The sequence below is a fragment of the Macadamia integrifolia genome, unplaced genomic scaffold (assembly GCF_013358625.1).
Source record: "Macadamia integrifolia cultivar HAES 741 unplaced genomic scaffold, SCU_Mint_v3 scaffold1906, whole genome shotgun sequence".
In the NCBI taxonomy this organism is placed as follows: domain Eukaryota; kingdom Viridiplantae; phylum Streptophyta; class Magnoliopsida; order Proteales; family Proteaceae; genus Macadamia; species Macadamia integrifolia.
The window spans coordinates 11342-29284 of record NW_024868411.1 but is presented as its reverse complement, the minus strand read 5'-3'; the positions used below and the strand labels follow the sequence as shown (position 1 = coordinate 29284).

At 44.9% G+C, this 17943-nt stretch overlaps 1 protein-coding gene across 1 annotated transcript; it reads left to right on the top strand.

The window, feature by feature from the left end:
* The first annotated feature begins 13463 nt into the window (after positions 1-13463).
* LOC122065155 lies at positions 13464-17554 on the top strand. Its single transcript, XM_042628960.1, has 4 exons — positions 13464-13497; positions 16880-16990; positions 17233-17333; positions 17427-17554. The coding sequence occupies exons 1-4, from the start codon at positions 13464-13466 to the stop codon at positions 17502-17504; spliced, it is 324 nt and encodes a 107-aa protein (XP_042484894.1). The 3' UTR covers positions 17505-17554.
* The last annotated feature ends 389 nt before the right edge of the window (positions 17555-17943 follow it).

The following is a 17943-nucleotide window of genomic DNA, read 5'->3' as shown; positions in this document are numbered from 1 at the left end:
TGTTTATGTTCTACCACACCGTTTTGTTGAGGTGTGGTGACGCAACTTGACTGTTGTATTAATCCTAGATTACGAAAAAAAAAAAAAGTGATGGTGGATTGATTAAAAAATTCCATGGCATTATTAGAGCAAATACCACGAATTTGAGTTTAGCTGTAGCACTCGATGAATAACATCAAGTTCGCTGGAGCATGTAAATGAAACTTTGTCATTCAAAACATGAAACTTACGTAGTGTTTGATCAATAAGACATCCATCATTATCACTCCTTGAAGCAGGCATTGACTTGCCCCTTCCAAAATTTTGGCCGTAATACTAAAACTTGGGCTATAAGAGTTGGGTTCTAAGTAATGATCCAAAAACACAAATAGAGTGGGGTCTACCCAAAACACATAGAAAAACTCAACAATGTGATAAAAAAAAAAAAAAAAAAAAAAAAATGAAAACCCAGAAGTAATACTAATAATAATAGTAATACAACCGAGAATTATACCCAGACCACATAGTTAGACCTCTTCTCTTTGACATGGTGCAAGAAGGCCAGGCTTCTTGATGCAATAAGGTGGGCCCTACAAAGTAGATGATTCTTTCTGTTCATTTTCTACTTGTTATTTGTTTATTGCAAGTTTTAGCAACATGATATTCTTGCCATCATCTCTGAGCAATTACTCTCTCTATCATGTTTGAACTATGTTTGCCTCTCGCATGACCCCTGGATTCTCTTTCTATCATGTATGTCTAGGTTGACTTTTAAATGGCCTTATCTTTTTTCTTCATTCCCTTTTATTTTAATTTAATTATTTACATATCAGGCTTGGAATTGATGCCGGTGAATGCCAAAATATTGGAGTTGAAGACTTGAAGTGCAGTTTGTCTGATTTTTTTTTTTGGATCAGGCAACCACCAGAAAATGGGGTTTTCCTACTCAATTAGCCATTGTAAATTCTTTGACAGGTCTTCTTTCTCAAGACTTGATAGAACTTGTTCAGACTGAGCAAATACTTCTACCTGGTACACGTCAGTATAATCATGCTGATGCTATAAGAAAGTGGTTTCCTCAGATGAGCAGAGAGCAAAAGTCCTTGCCATTTTGCCTCTTCCAGTCTGCTGGAGTAATTAATAAGCCGACTGCGATGCTTCACACAACTGGCTGAGTTTTGGAAGTGTATAATAGTGAATTGGTAATGGTCATGCTTGATCTATGATGCTATTGATGCATCTAGCAAAATCCGTGGCATCCGTTGGTGTCAAATAATTTGTATGGGAGATTATATCCAAATTTTGTACGAGTTTTGGAGATCAGTTAGTTTCAAATCCTGAGGAAGGCAAAGCATTTATTGATGCCTACAGGTTTTCTTTACTTGTATCATACATTTTAATCAACAAAGAATTGAATTTCCAAGTCAACTTTCTGGATGGGTAGTAATGGGGTTCTAAATCACGTAAGGATTAGGAATTCAGAAATCCCTAGTGAAAAAACAAGTTGCAATGATGGTTTAGAAACCTGAATACGAAGAATTTTAATAAATTCAAATCAGCTACTTTGTTAGGCCCCAAACTCTGGTTGAAGATATATTTGATAGGGAAGAATTGAATACTAAAATCCCAGGTTCATCCAATGGTCGGATCTTAGGATCTGAAATTTCTTACTTGGAGCAGGATTTCTCAATTCTGAGAATTGTTGGAGATTTCAGAAAATTCAATTTAGAAATCAGTTTCAGTGCAACATAACAGTTCTAACAATGACCATAAATATGAAATCAGATAACGAAAACTGACCTCGAAATTTCAGAAAATTCTAAATTCCTACTTGTAAGAATTCAAGAAACTTAAAAAAGGATAGGATTTTTATGCTAAGAGAAGAATCAGAATTAGAAAAATTGATATGAAGAGAGAAGAGAATTGCAGAAATTCAACATTGTAATCAATGGAGAAGAAAAAGAGAAGAAATCGGGTCTGGGATACCAATTCCGGACACCAATCTCAACAGTTCCAGAACTCTTGAAATAAACTTATATTCTTTTTACTCAAATCATCCTTCATTGATAGGGTTGTATTACAAATATAAAGACCTTCTAAAATTCTTAAATCGATTTATAAAAATAATTCAAATCATTCTCTTATTCCAACTTAAGTAAATAGACTCGAAATAGGACTCTTAAAAGCTATTAAGAACTGCTACAAGGACTGGCAGTTTGATTTCAGACTCTAGCCAAAGCAGAGTAATTTTTCCAATCATCAATGCACGTCACAATAGAGCTAGACACTTAAATGTCTAAGCTGGAGGATCTTTCTCTAGGACCATGAAGAATCAGAAGGTCACGAGATAGTCCAAATTGAATCCTTTTATAAAGGAAATTGCAACAATTTTCCAAATCAATTTCATATGGGTGGCTGTGTTAACTTCCAAATCAATTTCACAATCTCCTCTTTAGGGAGGCATACATATTTTCAACTATGGGGTGCAAGAAGCTAGAACTCTCACTCTTTTCCAAAGGAATACATTAAGAACTTGATCTTCTGAATGATACAATTTGAGAGGTCAAACAACCCAATCCAATACAAATATGAAGCATGCAAGACCATAGTTAATAAATTCTCATATAATACGCGTATGTTTACCATATTCAAATGTTTCAATAAAAAAAATCATAATTTAGTGTATCAATCTAAAAAAATCCGTATTATACGTGTATTCTATAGGTATTCGTTTTATACATGAATAAAACACATATAATATGTTCTATACTTATTAATACATTTACTTGGGGGGGGGGAAACAAAACAAAATTCAACCCTAAAAGTCAAAACAACACTTCTCCTTTTTCGTAGGTTTCTCGATTTTGAAGAAAAGATGGATGACACGCTTCTCCATTTCTTATTTTATTAATTTCAATCCCTCTTTTCATATTGCTCCTTCCTCTCTCCTTTATTATCTTATACCTTTTTATTTAACTTCATTGCATGTCCTAAATCTATTAATCAAGTCCACTCTCTTGTTCCTATTTATTAGCTTATTAAGTTTACTTAATTACATTTTCCATTCAATTTAAAATCTTACCTGAATTACAAATCTGTCGTTGGTTACTACGATTGAATTATTGAATATCTGAATTGGCCTATACATGATTTGATTCCAGTTTTAGAATTTAGATCCGCATCAGTAGAGGTTGTTGTGGATTTTCTTCTTTGATAAGATAATATCAATAATGATATTTTAATTTGTTAAATGATTATCCACATGCTATTATTATTATTATTTTGACAAATACATGCTATTATTTTCTCTGATAAAAAGTGGCTGATGGATCACCTATCAACATTTGTTATGATAGACATAATTAAACTTAATTAATATTAAATATATATATATATATATTTTAGAAATGACTCCCAATATTGGATTTAGGTGTTAATGAAAGCATGGGATATTAGAATTTAATTATAAATAGTTAGTTTTAGTTTATTCTTAATACCAAAATATACCTGTATTTTTTCTCCTGGACTTTTACATAATGACCATTTTAAACATGTCCGTATCATTGCCGTGCGTGTTTTATTGCCCTGAATTTCTAAAAAATATTATAAACGTATGACCCGTTTAATTACCATTCATATCCATTCCCATATGATTATCATTCCCAAACTTACTAACTATGTACAAGACAGACAACATACGTTCTAAACAGCCAACAAAGGGCAAGAATTTACTTTTCCACAATTGGAGCCTCTTACCAAGGGTATCTAATATATGCATGCATTTGCAGTTATATGGTTTTTCTTTGTTTTCTTTTTGGTAGAATATGGGGCGGTTGTCATTTATGATTACTCTCAGTACCAGTGTCTGCGATGAAAATAGTTTTCAGTGAAGATATTTTTTAGTGGGGTCCTTCCTCGTTGTGGGATAGAGTCATTAAATAGTTTTATTTTCTAGTTACGGATTCTGTCATAACGATGAAGGAACCACTAAAAAATATTTTACCGTAAACTACTAGAACCGGCCCAAAAAATTAATTCATAGAAGAAGTCTATATTTATTATTTACCTCTAATAGAGATGGTAAGGGAATTATCTAACCATTTTCATCTTTTTTACCAGAGATTGAAGTATTGGCATTAAATCGGTGGTCGATTGTGGCTGCTGTTGATATTTGACGCAAGGGTGATGATACGGTCAAATCGATCACTCAGTAGGGTAAGGACACGCGTCGCCCATCGGGACACGTGTCGCCCACCAGATAGGGATTGCAAGGACTCTACCATGTAACCTGCGCGAAGAGAATATTCCCCGCCAAAAGGATAGTACGTCTTCGAGTGGAACTCTAAGAGGGAAGAAGGTGGACCCGAGAAGGACTCTTGGAAGGAAAGGGAAAACCCTAAACCCTAAGAGCTATATAAGAGGGCTCGAGAGGAAGGAAGAAGGTAAGCATCAATACCCATACCATTACTCCTATACAAAAACTGTGCGGCCAATCCCTAACTTGAGCCTCGGAGGACTAACCCCGGACAAAGCTCCGGGCTTCTGTCATCTGTGCTTGTGCAGGTCAGCTCATACGGATTTTTGGAAGCAACAGATTGGCGCCGTCCGTGGGAACGACAGTAATGGTGGGGAGAACTTACAATCGTAAGAAGACGAGAGCAGCATCAAACATGAACATGAGGGAGGAGGAACCTTCAGGAGGGCTCCCTCCCTCAACGGAAAACAGACGAGAAAGGCTGAACGATGGTCGGGAAGGTTCTGTGAGGTACCAGCATTCGACCGGATATTCGGTGCGCGGAGATAGTGATCCTCCGCCCCCTCTTGGAGCACAGGAATATGTGACAAGGGAGCAGTTCGAAGCCCTCCAGGACAAATATGACTGAATGGTCGAGGCAATGAAGGAGGTCTCCAAAGCTGTCTCTCAGAAAACCGACGGAGCACCACAAGGCCCCCTCATCCGGCCCGAGAGAGCTCGGGATGAGGACCGGAGCAGTACGGGATCAATAAGGTCCGATCGTAATCCTCGAAATCGAGCAACGAGGGAAAGTCCAGCACCCAGGGGAAGGACGCGGTGTGCCGCCGAGGACCGACATGGGGAACCATGCCAAGGAGACGAGCCGAGACATGAGGATTTGGGGTTAAAGCAGATGATCTTGGACCTGAAAGATGAGATTAAGAAGGTGGCAGAAAATCAGACGGGAGCTCATGAGCCAGACCTCACTAATGACACGGCTTTAGCTGATGAAGTCATGAGGGACCTGCTCCCGATCGGCTTTCGCCTGCCAAAGTATGACACATACGATGGGTCTGGGGACCCCGTCGATCATCTGGAAGGCTTCAAGGTCGCCATGCAGTTCCATCGAGTCTCAAAAAATATTATGTGTCTCGCCCTGCCATTGATGTTCAGAGAAGTGGCAAGGCTATGGTACAACCGTCTGCCGACGAAGTCAATCCACAGCTTCAGCGATCTAAGCTACTTCTTCGTGAAGGGATTCTCCAGTAGCCAACCCCTTCAGAAGACTACGTTGAACTTGACCAACGTCAAACAACATGAAGGAGAATCGTTGTGGAATTATATGAAGCGCTTCCAGCAAGAGAAGATCATGATCAGAGGTCTGGACCCGAAAGAAGAGTTCACAGCCTTGCTGGGAGGCGTCAAGGATAAGGAGATGAAAAGGTCTTTGGCGATGCATACATCGAGGAACCTGGCCGAGCTGAGAGCTCGGTGTGATAAGTACATCCAGATGGAAGAAACCCTCCAAGACGATGAAGAAGCTGAAAGGAAGACGGGAAGGAAAAGGACCTCTAGGGCCAATGACAAACCCTCCGAAGAAGGCAAAAGACGTAAGTCTGAGCGCGGTCGGGCACCCAGTCCACCAAGGAAGTTCAAAAAATACGCACCCTTGAACCGGAGACGAACGGATGTACTAATGTAGATAAAGGACTCCCCGGATGCCAGGGCTATGAAGTGGCCAGAGAAGATGGGACGACACCCCGAGAGACGCAATATGGATAGATATTGCCACTTCCACAGAGACCACGGCCACGATACCGAAGAATGTTGGCACCTCAAGGGGGAGATAGAAGGAATGATCCGAAGAGGATATCTAGGCCGCTTCGTGGACCGTGAAAAGGAGGATGCCCAAGATGGTAATGACTATGGGGATAACCGTCGGAGAGATGGTAGAGGCCGCTATGAAAGAAGGGGGCCTGCCCGCAGAGGCAATCAAGAGCGGCGAAGGGACAAGACACCCGAGGGAGCTGACCATCACCTCTGAGATGAGAATAAGAGCCCAACCAGAGTTATAGCGACCATTTGTGGAGGCCTAGCCACTGGAGAAAGCTCAATCTCGGCCAAGAAAGCAAAAGCCTATGCAAGAAGCGTGCATGTGGTTGAATGGTCGAACAAGAAGGTAAGGACGGGGATGGTTAATTCCTTCTCAGAAAACGATCTGGAAGGGGTGCACACCCAGCACGACGATGCCCTGGTAGTCACCATGACCATAGCGAATTATAGAGTGAAGAGGATCTTAGTGGATAACGGCAGTTCAGTTGATATCCTGTTCCTTGAGGCTTTCCAGAAGATGGGCCTAGACGAGGGAAAGTTGAAAAAAGTCGAACACCCGTTGTAGGGATTCTCCGGCTTCCCAGTAAAAGTGGAAGGATCGATTGAGTTGCCAGTAAGGGCCGACACCGAAGATTGCCAAGTAACGATCATGATCAACTTCCTGGTAGTAGGCATTACCTCGGCGTACAACGCCACACTAGGGAGGGTCGGTTTGAACCTACTAAAGGCTATCGTCTCCACACCCCATTTCAAGATGAAATTTCCAACCAAGAACGGTGTCAGGGAATGTCGAGGCGATCAAGAGGCATCCAGGAGGTGTTACGCCACCACCTTGTGGGGAAAAGAGAAGGCGGGCGAGGTGCTCCCGATAGAGGATCTGCGCGATGATTCCAGTTACCAACGGGGGGAACCCGCTGAGGATCTGGTACAAGTTGAGGCCGAGGAGGGGGATAATGCTCGGTAATTTCAGATTGGGGCTACAATGCCAAGGCAACAACAAGAAAAACTAGTCTCATTCCTCCAAAACAACTCTGATGTCTTCGCCTGGTCAGCTTCAGACATGCCTGGAATAGACCGAGGGGTAATAGAGCATCATCTGAATGTTAATCCGACGAAGAAGCCGGTGCAACAGAAGAAGAGGACTTTTGCCCTCGAAAGGCAGTAGAAAATAGACGAAAAGGTAGAGAAGTTGCTGAAGGCCCAGTTCATCCGCGAGATCCAATACCCGGAGTGGATATCCAACGTAGTGATGGTCCCGAAGGCAAATGAAAAGTGGAGGATCTGCATCTACTTCACCGACCTGAATAAGGCCTGCCCGAAGGACGCATACGCCCTGCCGAAGATAGACCTCTTTATTGATGCCACAGCAGGATACGAGGTGCTAAGCTTCATGGATGCATACTCGGGGTATAATCAGATCAAGATGTCAGAGGCTGATGTCCCAAAAACTTCCTTCATGACCGAGGGAGGACTGTACTGCTATGAAGTCATGCCCTTCGGGCTAAAAAATGCAAGGGCCACCTATCAAAGGTTGGTGAATAAAATCTTCAAGGGGATGATCGGCAAAACCATGGAGGTGTACGTGGACGATATGCTCGTGAAAATCCTAAAGGCGGAACAACACATCCAAGACTTAGAAGAGGCGTTCCAGGTGCTGAGGCGATACGGCATGAAGCTGAACCCAGCAAAGTGTGCATTCGGAGTAGCCTCGGGAAAGTTCCTCGGCTTCATTGTCTCAGAGAGGGGAATTGAAGCCAACCCGGTGAAAATACAAGCCATTCGGGATATGAGGTCACCCCAGAATGTGAAGCAAGTCTAGGAGCTAACAGGTCGGGTCGCCGCCCTCGGGCGATTCATGTCTCGGTCGGCAGACAGATGCCTCCCCTTCTTCAAAGCACTGAAGGGAATCAAAAAGTTCGAATGGACGGAGGAGTGCGAAAAGTCCTTTGAACAATTAAAGGAGTACCTGGCCACACCCCCGCTGCTGACGAAGCCAAACATCGGGGATACCTTGCAGCTATACCTTGTTGTATCAGTAGTGGCGGTAAGCGCAGTACTGACGAAGGAAGAAGGAAGGCAACAACGGCCAATATACTATGTCAGTCGAACCCTTCTAGATGCCGAAACAAGATACAGAAAGACGGAGAAAGTGGCATATGCCCTAGTGATAGAGGCAAGAAAGCTGAGGCCATATTTTCAATCACATACGGTATGCGTACTCACAGACCAGCCCCTGAAGAAGATACTGCAACGGTCGGATATGTCTGGTCGCCTGGTAAACTGGGTCATAGAGTTGGGAGAATTCGATATCCAGTACAAACCGAGGACCGCAATTAAAGCACAGGCCCTCGCAGACTTCATCGCCGAGATGACGCTCCCTGATGACCCCCAGGAGTTTACCGAGAACTGAGGAGAAAAGGCTTGGACATTGTACGTGGATGGTGCTTCCAACAGCGCAGGAAGTGGCGCAGGAATCATGCTAGTCAGCCCCGAGGGTTTCAAGATAGAATACACCCTACGGTTTGACTTCGACGCCTCCAACAATGAAGCGGAATACGAACTGTTAATAGCCAGAATTAATCTGGCTCGGGCTTTGATGGTAAAGGAGCTAATGGTGCATAGTGACTCACAGCTCGTGGTACGACAGGTGAATGGAGACTACGAAGCTAAAGAACAAAGGATGGCTGAGTACTTGAAGACGGTGTGAGAAAGAATATCGGCCTTCAAGGAATTCGAGGTAAGGCAGGTGTCACGAGAAGAGAATGCTAGTGCAGACGCACTGTCATAGCTGGCCACCTCCGAATTCGTAGATCTTGGACAATCGGTGTATTTCGAAGTACTGTCACAGCCAAGTACCAAAAAACCCGAGAGGTATTACCTGTAGGCAAACACGGCCAAAGCTGGATGGATGCCATAACCGAATACCTCAAGGAAGGAAAGCTCCCAGAGAATAGGGGTGAGGCAAGGAAAGTACGAATGAGGTCAACACGCTTCCTTCTGAAGGACGAGATACTATACAAAATATGGTTCACCATGCCGTACCTCAAGTGTTTGGACCCCGCCGAAGGTGAGTACGCACTCCAGGAGGTGCATGAAGGGATATGCAGCCAACACCTAGGAGCCCGGGCCTTGGCATATAAGGTGCTAAGGCAGGGCCTGTACTAGCCGACAATGAGGAAGGACGCAGAATCATTAGTCAAGAAGTGCGTCAAGTGCCAGATGTTCGCCCTCGTTCCTAGGCTACACTCTACCGAGCTCTCATCTCTATCGAGCCCAGTACCATTCGCCATGTGGGGAATCGACATCCTAGGCCCATTCCCCCTGCCCACAAGACAAAGGAAGTTTGTCGTGGTGGCAGTGGACTACTTCACGAAGTGGGCAGAAGCTGAAGCCCCTGGCGACGATAACCGAAAAGAACGTAAGGGACTTCTTCCAAAGGGCTGTAGTCTATAGATTTGGAATCCCTCGGGTTGTGGTAACGGACAATGGAACTCAGTTCGCTAATCCGGCTTTCGGCTTGTTCTGTGATGCCCTCGGCATTGACCACAGGAAAACCTCTGTCGGTTATCCACCGACCAATGGCAGACAGAGGTAACCAACCATACACTACTCCAAGGAATAAAGAAGAGACTAGATGACGCCAAAGGACTATGGGCAGATGAGTTGCACCACATCCTCTGGGCCTATCGGACAATAGAGAGATCGGCCACTGGAGAAACACCCTTCATTTTAACTTACAGCAATGAAGCTGTACTTCCAGTAGAGATAGGGGCCGTAACCCATCGGATTCAGTACTGCAATGAAGAGGAAAACGATGGAGGGCTCCGAGCGAATTTAGACCTCTTGGCCGAAGTCAGGGACACCTCGCAAGAAAGGATGGTCGCTTACCAACAAAAGGTTGCGAGGCACTACAACACCAAAGTTCGAAAGAAAGAGTTCATAATGGGTGACCTCGTCCTCAGAAGGGCTGAAGTATTAGACCCAAGACATCAAGGGAAGCTAGCTCCAAATTGGGAAGGTCCCTACAGAGTCTCAAGGGTAATATGACCAGGGTCCTATCACCTGGATACTACGGGGGGAGAAAGGGTACCCCGATCGTGGAATTCTCAGAACTTAAGAAAATTCTATCAGTAGAAGTAGCAAGCACACTTGTTTTTTGTAATTTTTACAATTTTTGCTCTCATGCACTTAAGTTGTAATTCCTCATCCTAAACTCTGGAGGATCTTATTCATGGAAAATACGAAAGCTGGTTTACGGCAATTGAGAGGAATTCTCTTGTTTGGTGACCTCAACTGTACTGAACAAATACAGCCGAAGGTCTTCACCTCGGTCGGGGGCTCAGGCAAAGTCCAAGCCGATCTGACCAAAGGTCCTCACCGGGCCGGGCGCCCAGGTAAAGTCCGAGCCGAGCTGACCGAAGGTCTTCACCTCGGTCGGGGGCTCAGGCAAAGTTCGAGCCAATCTGACCGAAGGTCCTCACCTCGGTCGAGGGCTTAGGTAAAGTCCGAGCCGAGCTGACTGAAGGTCCTCACCTCGATCGGGGGCTCAGGCAAAGGCCAAGCCAAGTTGACCGAAGGTCCTCACCTCGGTTGGGGGCTCAGGCAAAGGTCGAGCCAAGTTGATCGAAGGTCCCCACCTCAGTCGGGGGCTCAGGAAAAATCCAAGCCGAGTTGATCGAAGGTCCCCACCTCGATCGGGGGCTCAGGCAAAGGCTGAACCGAGCTGACCGAAGGTCCTCACCTAGGTCGGAGACTCAGACCTATGGCCGAGGGGACTTGACCGAAGGTTCCCAATTTGGAAGGGAGTGGCGACGGTCGAGGGACCTACCCTCGGTCATTAGATCTTCAAATCAATACCAGAATTTAAGAGACCCTTCGGCCGAAGCTGAGGGGGAACACTTGGTGAAAACCACTTGATACTTGTTCCAGATCCCTCAAGTCCAGTCCTCAGACTCGGGAAACCTCTCGGATAAGCCGAGGGAGCAGGACCGAGCCGTGCTTAAGTAGAAGTGCGGATCCTAAGGCTGGCAACGATGGGCTTCGGCCTCCTTGTGCCTTGCTACGGACTAAAGACCACCTTATACAAAAGAACACAAAGAACGCAAGGAAAGTGAAGGTCGGAGCAAACGAAAAGAAATGCATTCATTGATAAGGCCCGAAGGCTGAGATTACAAGAAGAAGGCCCGAAGGCTGAGATTACAAGAAGAAGGCCCGAAGGCCGAGATTACAAGAAGAAGCCCAAAGGCTCAACAAAAACAAAGAGTTGTCTGAGCCGAGACCAGGGGTGACTTCAAGGGGCGTCCGTCGGGTTCACGGCCTCTTCTTCGGCTTGGTGGGTCTCCTGATCCGAACCACCATGGCCGGGAGTCAGAGGGACCTCTCATTGTAGCTGAACCTCACCCTCCTCGCTGCAGCCTCTGCCGTCGGCATCGGTAACCTCGGTGGCTGATGGGGTCGCCTCAATATCCTCCTCTTCGAAGATGAGCCCGTTGTCCTCGAAGGAGACCCCTGGGTAACGCTCAAGGACCCAGTCTCGAACCTCGGTAGCGCCCATTGTGAACCCAGGGGTGATGGCACATTTGATCTCCTCCCGAAAGTCCTCAGAGGACCTATACTTCTCAACCCCTCGGGCCTCGGCCTCGGCCTCCTAAACCCTTACCTTCATCTGCGACTTAAGCTCTGCGAGCTTCAGCTCGCATTCCTGGTGTGCGAGGACGAGATCCCTCTCCAGGTACTCCACCTTCTCGAGGAGGACCGAACGCTCATTCTCCAGGGCTACCTTCTCCCGTTCGACGACCTTGAGGTCTCAGCACATAGCTTCAGCCCGAGCCGCCAGTTGACCCATTTGATTATGTGCCTACATGAGACACCGAAGGTCAGAATGCGTGGTTGAAAAATAAAACAAGGATTAGGGGACCGAAGCTTACTCCGGCCATGAAGATGCAAGCGTTTGTTATCATAGCCACCATCCCTTGCCATTGAGCCTCGGCAACCTCTCGGGGAAGACTGCCCTTCATAACCAGCTCACGAGCAACACGCCTGACTGCCAACGTGTCGTCTTCCTTGACCGACCACTGAGGGACAAATCCCACTTCGGCCCTCATGTTCGCCACCCTCGGGCCTCTGAAGTCCGCGGCGAGGGAGGGGTCTTGGGTAGGCATGTCATGGCCCGGTGTAGCGAGGGCCTGGAATGCCTCGGTGCTCGGCCCCTTGACTCTAGATCTCTTCTTTGGGGTCTTGGAGGATGGCCCCTTCTTCTCTTTCCGCTTCGGCCTCGGATGCTATTGGGCGTCCCGTGCCTTGGGCTCCCTGATTTGAGCTTGCCTTGCCGCTGTGGCAGCCCGTGCCTTGGCCCTGGAGACTTGCACTGCCAAAAAGAGACGAAGGGAGTCAGTACGAAGCACCGACACCCGAGGGAAACAAGCTGAGGCTAGCCTAACTCACCCGGGCTAAGCCCGAATCTGAATAGTATGGCGTCGGACTTAAGGCAGGGGCGGAGTTCACCTCCCTAAGGTCAGGGATATCCCAGACGGTGCTGAAGGGCACCCCCTCGGACGACCTCACGAAGAAGAACCTCTCCTTCCACCCTGTGGATTGACGTCGGTAACCACTCAGAAGCCGAAGGTCCTTCCAGGGGCAGAAGTAGTACCAACCCGAAAGCCCCTTACAGGCCTAAAGGAAGAAGCAGTTGATGAAGAGGGGGAGGGAAAAAGGCCTCTGGTGCCTTGAGAAAAGGACGACGAAGCTAAGCAACTGCCGCCACCCATTCGGCGTCAGCTGGGTCGGACATATCTCATAGTGCCAAAACACTCGGGTGAAGAAGGGATGGAGGGGAAGCCGAAGGCCGGACTTGAACGCCTCCTTATACAAGCACAACTCCTCGAAGTTCTGATAGCTGGCTCGGTCAGATGGTCTGGGCAGTCGGAGCTCGAAAGCATCCGAGACACCGAAGGAGGCCCTCATCTCCTCTAGTTCCGGCTCATCCATCGTGGATACGATGTGGAGAGCCTCCACCTCTAAGGGTTCCTGGGTCTGCGCTCGGGAATCGAGCACCCTCTCCCTAAATCCTGCACCTTTTGAGCCACCCTCGGACCCAGACGGCGAGGCCGCGGACGATGAGTCGCGGGAAGAGGGCGAGTCGGTGGAATCTGAGGACATCCCTCGGACCTCCCCTGGACTCCTACGCCTACGGTTAGACTTCGTCCTCTCGGAGGACGATGGACTGTAGCCCGACGAACAAGACATGAACTTACTCTTGGGTGTTGCTAAACTAAGGGAAATCGAGACAAGGGTGAGCTCTTCGAAAGGAACATCGAGACCGAAGGTAAGCTCTCCGAAGGAAAAAGAAAGGTGCCCCACAAATGGACCCCTGCACTTTATAGATGGGGAGAAAAATGGTACAACTACCCGAGCATTAATGGCGCCGCCACGTCAGAGTACGAACCCTAGAGGTTTGCGCCCGAACAGACCTGACCGAAGGTCTCCCCCTCTCGGTTAGGAGTTCGGCCAAAGCCGAACAGACCTGACCGAAGGTCTTCACCTCGGTTGGGAGTTTGGCCAAAGCCGAACGGACCTGACTGAGGGTCCCCCTCTCGGTTAGGAGTTCGGCCAAAGCCGATCGGACCTGACTGAAGGTCTTCACCTCGATTGGGAGTTTGGCCAAAGCCGAACGGACTCGACCTAATGTCCCCCCCTCAGTTGGGAGTTCGGCCAAAGCCGAACGGACCTGACCGAAGGTCCCCCTCTCGGTTGGGAGTTCGGCCAAAGCCGAACGGACCTGACCGAAGGTCTTCACCTCGGTTGGGAGTTCGGCCAAAGTTGAACGGACCTGACCGAAGGTCCCCCTCTCGATTGGGAGTTCGGCCAAAGCCGAACGGACCTGACCGAGGGTCTTCACCTCGGTTGGGAGTTCGGCCAAAGCCGAGCGGACCTGACCGAAGGTCTTCACCTCAGTTGGGAGTTCGGCCAAATCCAAACGGACCTGACCGAAGGTCCCCCCCCTCGGTTGGGAGTTCGGCCAAAGCCGAATGGACCTGACCGAGGGTCCCCCTCTCGGTTGGGAGTTCGGCCAAAGCTGAACGGACCTGACCGAAGGTCTTCACCTCGGTTGGGAGTTCGGCCAAAGCCGAACGGACCTGATCGAAGGTCCCCACCTCAACTGGGGGCTCAGAGCAAGGCCGAGCCAAACGGACCTGGCTGAAGGTCTTCACCTCGGCTGGGGGCTCAGGGCAAGGCCAAGCGAACCAGACCAAAGGTCACCACCTCGATCGGATGCCTGTGTAAGGCCGGGCCGAGCTGACTGAAGGTCTTTACCTCGGCTGACCGTAGGCCTCGGTCGCAAGCAGAGGCTAAAGCCGAAGGAATAAGGCTGAAGGCACAAAAAAAAAAAAGAAAAAAAAAATTATTACGAAAAAATTGGTTACTCCCACAGGAAGAGTCTCCTAGCGGGTGTAAGGGGGCTCCTGATACGGCCAAATCGATCGCTCAGTAGGGTAAGGACACGCGTCGCCCATCAGGACACGTGTCACCCACCAGATAGGGAATACAAGGACTCTACCATGTAACCTGCGTGAAGAGAATATTCCCCGCCAAAAGGATAGGACGTCTTCGAGTGGAACTCTAAGAGGGAAGAAGGTGGACTCGAGAAGGACTCTTGGAAGGAAAGGGAAAACCCTAAACCCTAAGAGCTATATAAGAGGGCCCGAGAGGAAGGAAGAAGGTAAGCATCAATATCCACACCATTACTCTTATACAAAAACTGTGCGGCCAATCCCTAACTTGAGCGTCGGAGGACTAACCCCGGACAAAGCTCCGGGCCTCTGCCGTCTGTGCTTGTGCAGGTCAGCTCATACGGATTTTTGGCAGCAACAGGTGACAATCAGTATGGTATTTGATATAGTTTCGTAAATACTTTTTCCTTTTACGTATGTATAGTCAGTAATTTGGTACACAACTATTATAGTTACGATATTTCCATATGATTTGGGACATACTGAACAACTTGTCTTAATAAATATCAAATCTTCTTTGGTATGATTTCGGGATCGATATATCATATTATTACTATATAAAAGTATGTACTCCCTGTCTTTGGTATACTTTTTCAAAATGACAAAAAAATCATTTACATCTACCAAAAAAAATTCCCAAATGACCAAAAAACACCGGAAAAAATATCCCCAAATGACCAAAAACCCCTCAAAATGGAATATGAAACAAATATCATAATAAACTCTCTATAATTCTCTCTCTCTCTCTCTCTCTCTCTCTCTCTCTCTCTCTCTAAACGTGGAGGAGAAAGGGAGAGTGTGGAGTATTAAAAAGGCATATAATAATAAACCCTAAACCCACTCATCCTCTCACCCCTAAAAATGGAAGATAAATCAAATAATAATAATAAACTCTATAATTCTCTCTCTCTCTCTCTCTCTCTCTCTCTAAACGTGGAGGAAAAAGGGGAAGAGTGGAGTATTAAAAAGGCATATAATTATAATTATTATTAAGTATTAAAAAGACATATAATTATAAACCCTAAATCCACTCATCCTCTCACCCCTCAAAATGGAAAATGAAATAAATAATAATAATAATAATAAACTCTATAATTCTCACACACTCTCTCTCTCTCTCTCTAAACGTGGAGGAGAAAGGGGGAGAGTGGAGAGAGAAATAGAGAGAATTATGGAGAATGTGGATGGAATGAACAATTATGGAGAGAGATATACAAAAAAAAAAATTAATAATAATAAACTCTCCATAATTCTCTATTTCTCTCTCTCTTTCTAAATGTGTAGGAGAAAGGAGAGAATAATAATTAATTATAATATTAATTAATTAAATATTAAAAAATATTAAAAGAAGGCATATAATACTCCTCCTTAAATCTCTCTCTCTCTCTCTCTCTCTCTCTCTCTCTCTCTCATCCTCTTTGAAAAAAACATGGAGCACAATAGATTCTCCATTGAGAGAATTATAAATAATTATGGAAATATTAAAAGGGTAAATATAGAGAGTGATATACCACAAAAAAAAAAAAAAAAAAAAAAAAAAAAAAAAAAAACTGCTCCTAAAATCTCTAATTCCATCCCTTACAAAATCTAAACGTGGAGGAAAGAGGTATTTTCTCTCTATAATTCTCTTTCTCTCACTCACTCTCTCTAAACGTGGAGGAGAAAGGGGTGTCATTAATTATAATTATTACATATTAAAGGGATAAAAAAAAATAGGCACAAAATTATGGAGGGATTTATTGCATAAAAACTATATCTTTCAATGAACTTTCATCGACTTTAAAGGTTTTTACTGAATGAAATCCTTCCTTATATATACCATAGAGAAGACAAAAAAATCAACTACAATATCTCAGGATTTCTCAATTTTTTGTTTCTTACAACAATAGCTCAAAATATTTTCCCCCAATCTTTCTCTTATCCTATTTATTAGTAAAGAAACGATTCCCTCTCCTTCATTAGGAAATATAATCTCTCTCTCCCCCCATGTATTTATTAATTTTTGGATACATTTTGTATCTTATTTATTAGTAAATAAAATATTCCCTCTTCTCTCCCCTTTATTAAAAAGCAAAATCAGAAATCTTTTTTTCTCTCTCTCACACACGTTCCTATCTATACCCAACGTCCATTATTTCTCTATCTCTCTCTCTCTCCACCTCTCATACACGTTCCCAATCTTTCTCTTATAATATTTATTAGTAAAGAAACTCTTCCCTCTCCTTCATTAGGAAATAGAATCTCTCTCCCCCCATGTATTTATTATGTCTCTTATCTTATTTATTAATAAATAAAATCTTCCCTCTTCTCTCCCCTTTATTAGGTAACAAAATCAGAGAATTGTGTCTCCTCTTTGGTCTTCTCTCCCAAAGTCCACAATCTGCTCTAAGAGAGCTCCAAGAACTCCCTTTCTCTGTTATTCCTTTGGCTCCAGGTAAGCTATTGTAAGGATTCTTATACAGTTCTTTAGCCTTTTATTTTCCTATCCATTGATTTAATTTAAGGTATTCGTCTTCGCTCCTTGATCCTATAATGTACTTCTTATCTGCTAAAATTTGTTTGTTTGTTTGTTTGTTTTTTTTTTTTTTAATCCATACTTTTTAAATGTTCGATTTTCTTCGTTCATTTATGGGTTTATCGTATCTAATGTTGGGTTAACCCTCTAACTTGTCTCAGGTATAAAAGGACCTCAGGGCTTCATAATCCTTAATCGGTTGAAGAAGTCTTCAAGGATTTCAGATGAAGGCATGCTGGGACAATCAAGGCTCACACCATTGGTTGGATTTTGATTCGTTACTTCTCTCATTCTTATTTTGAGGATTTTTTGCTTCTTAGGTTTTGATGTTTACATTGTTGTTTTTCTTTTGCAGATGTTGAGAAATTCTTTCAATAATGTGATCCTCGTGAGTTCTGTTTCTTATATGAGATTGGCAGGGTTATGGTTGTAAAAAAGTAATAGTGACTACGGTATCAATTTGGTTTCTGGATGTTGTTAAATTGTATATTTTGAGTATTTGAGGGTTGCAATTACTCAGGTTTCACTTTAGAGTTGGTTGGATCTCATATTTAGAGATATCTTCAATTCTATCCCTTATTTTATTTTCATGCAATCCGACCAACTCTTACTTCTCTTTGAGTCCCAAGTTCCCAACAACCACTGTTTAATTGGAGATTCAATGGAGCACATAGGACTTACATTAGATGCTCTAATAATACCTAATGGACAAACTTTTTCTACTGGATGCATGTGATTGCCTCTAGATCTGTCTGAAAAAAGAAATGGCTAAAAGGAGATCCCTTCAGCATTGGATATCTATAACAAAGTGATCCCAAATTGCAAAGTAAAGGAATCTATGAAAGAAAGAGCTGAGACTATCAGGCAATCCA

Bases quoted from the DNA above. Each gene is read 5' to 3' on its own strand.
- LOC122065155 (XM_042628960.1), top strand. From the start codon at position 13,464: ATGGCGCCGCCACGTCAGAGTACGAACCCTAGAG. The intron at 16,991-17,232 runs GTAAGCTATTGT...AACTTGTCTCAG, and splicing joins TGTTATTCCTTTGGCTCCAG to GTATAAAAGGACCTCAGGGC. The intron at 17,334-17,426 runs GTTGGATTTTGA...TTTCTTTTGCAG, and splicing joins AATCAAGGCTCACACCATTG to ATGTTGAGAAATTCTTTCAA.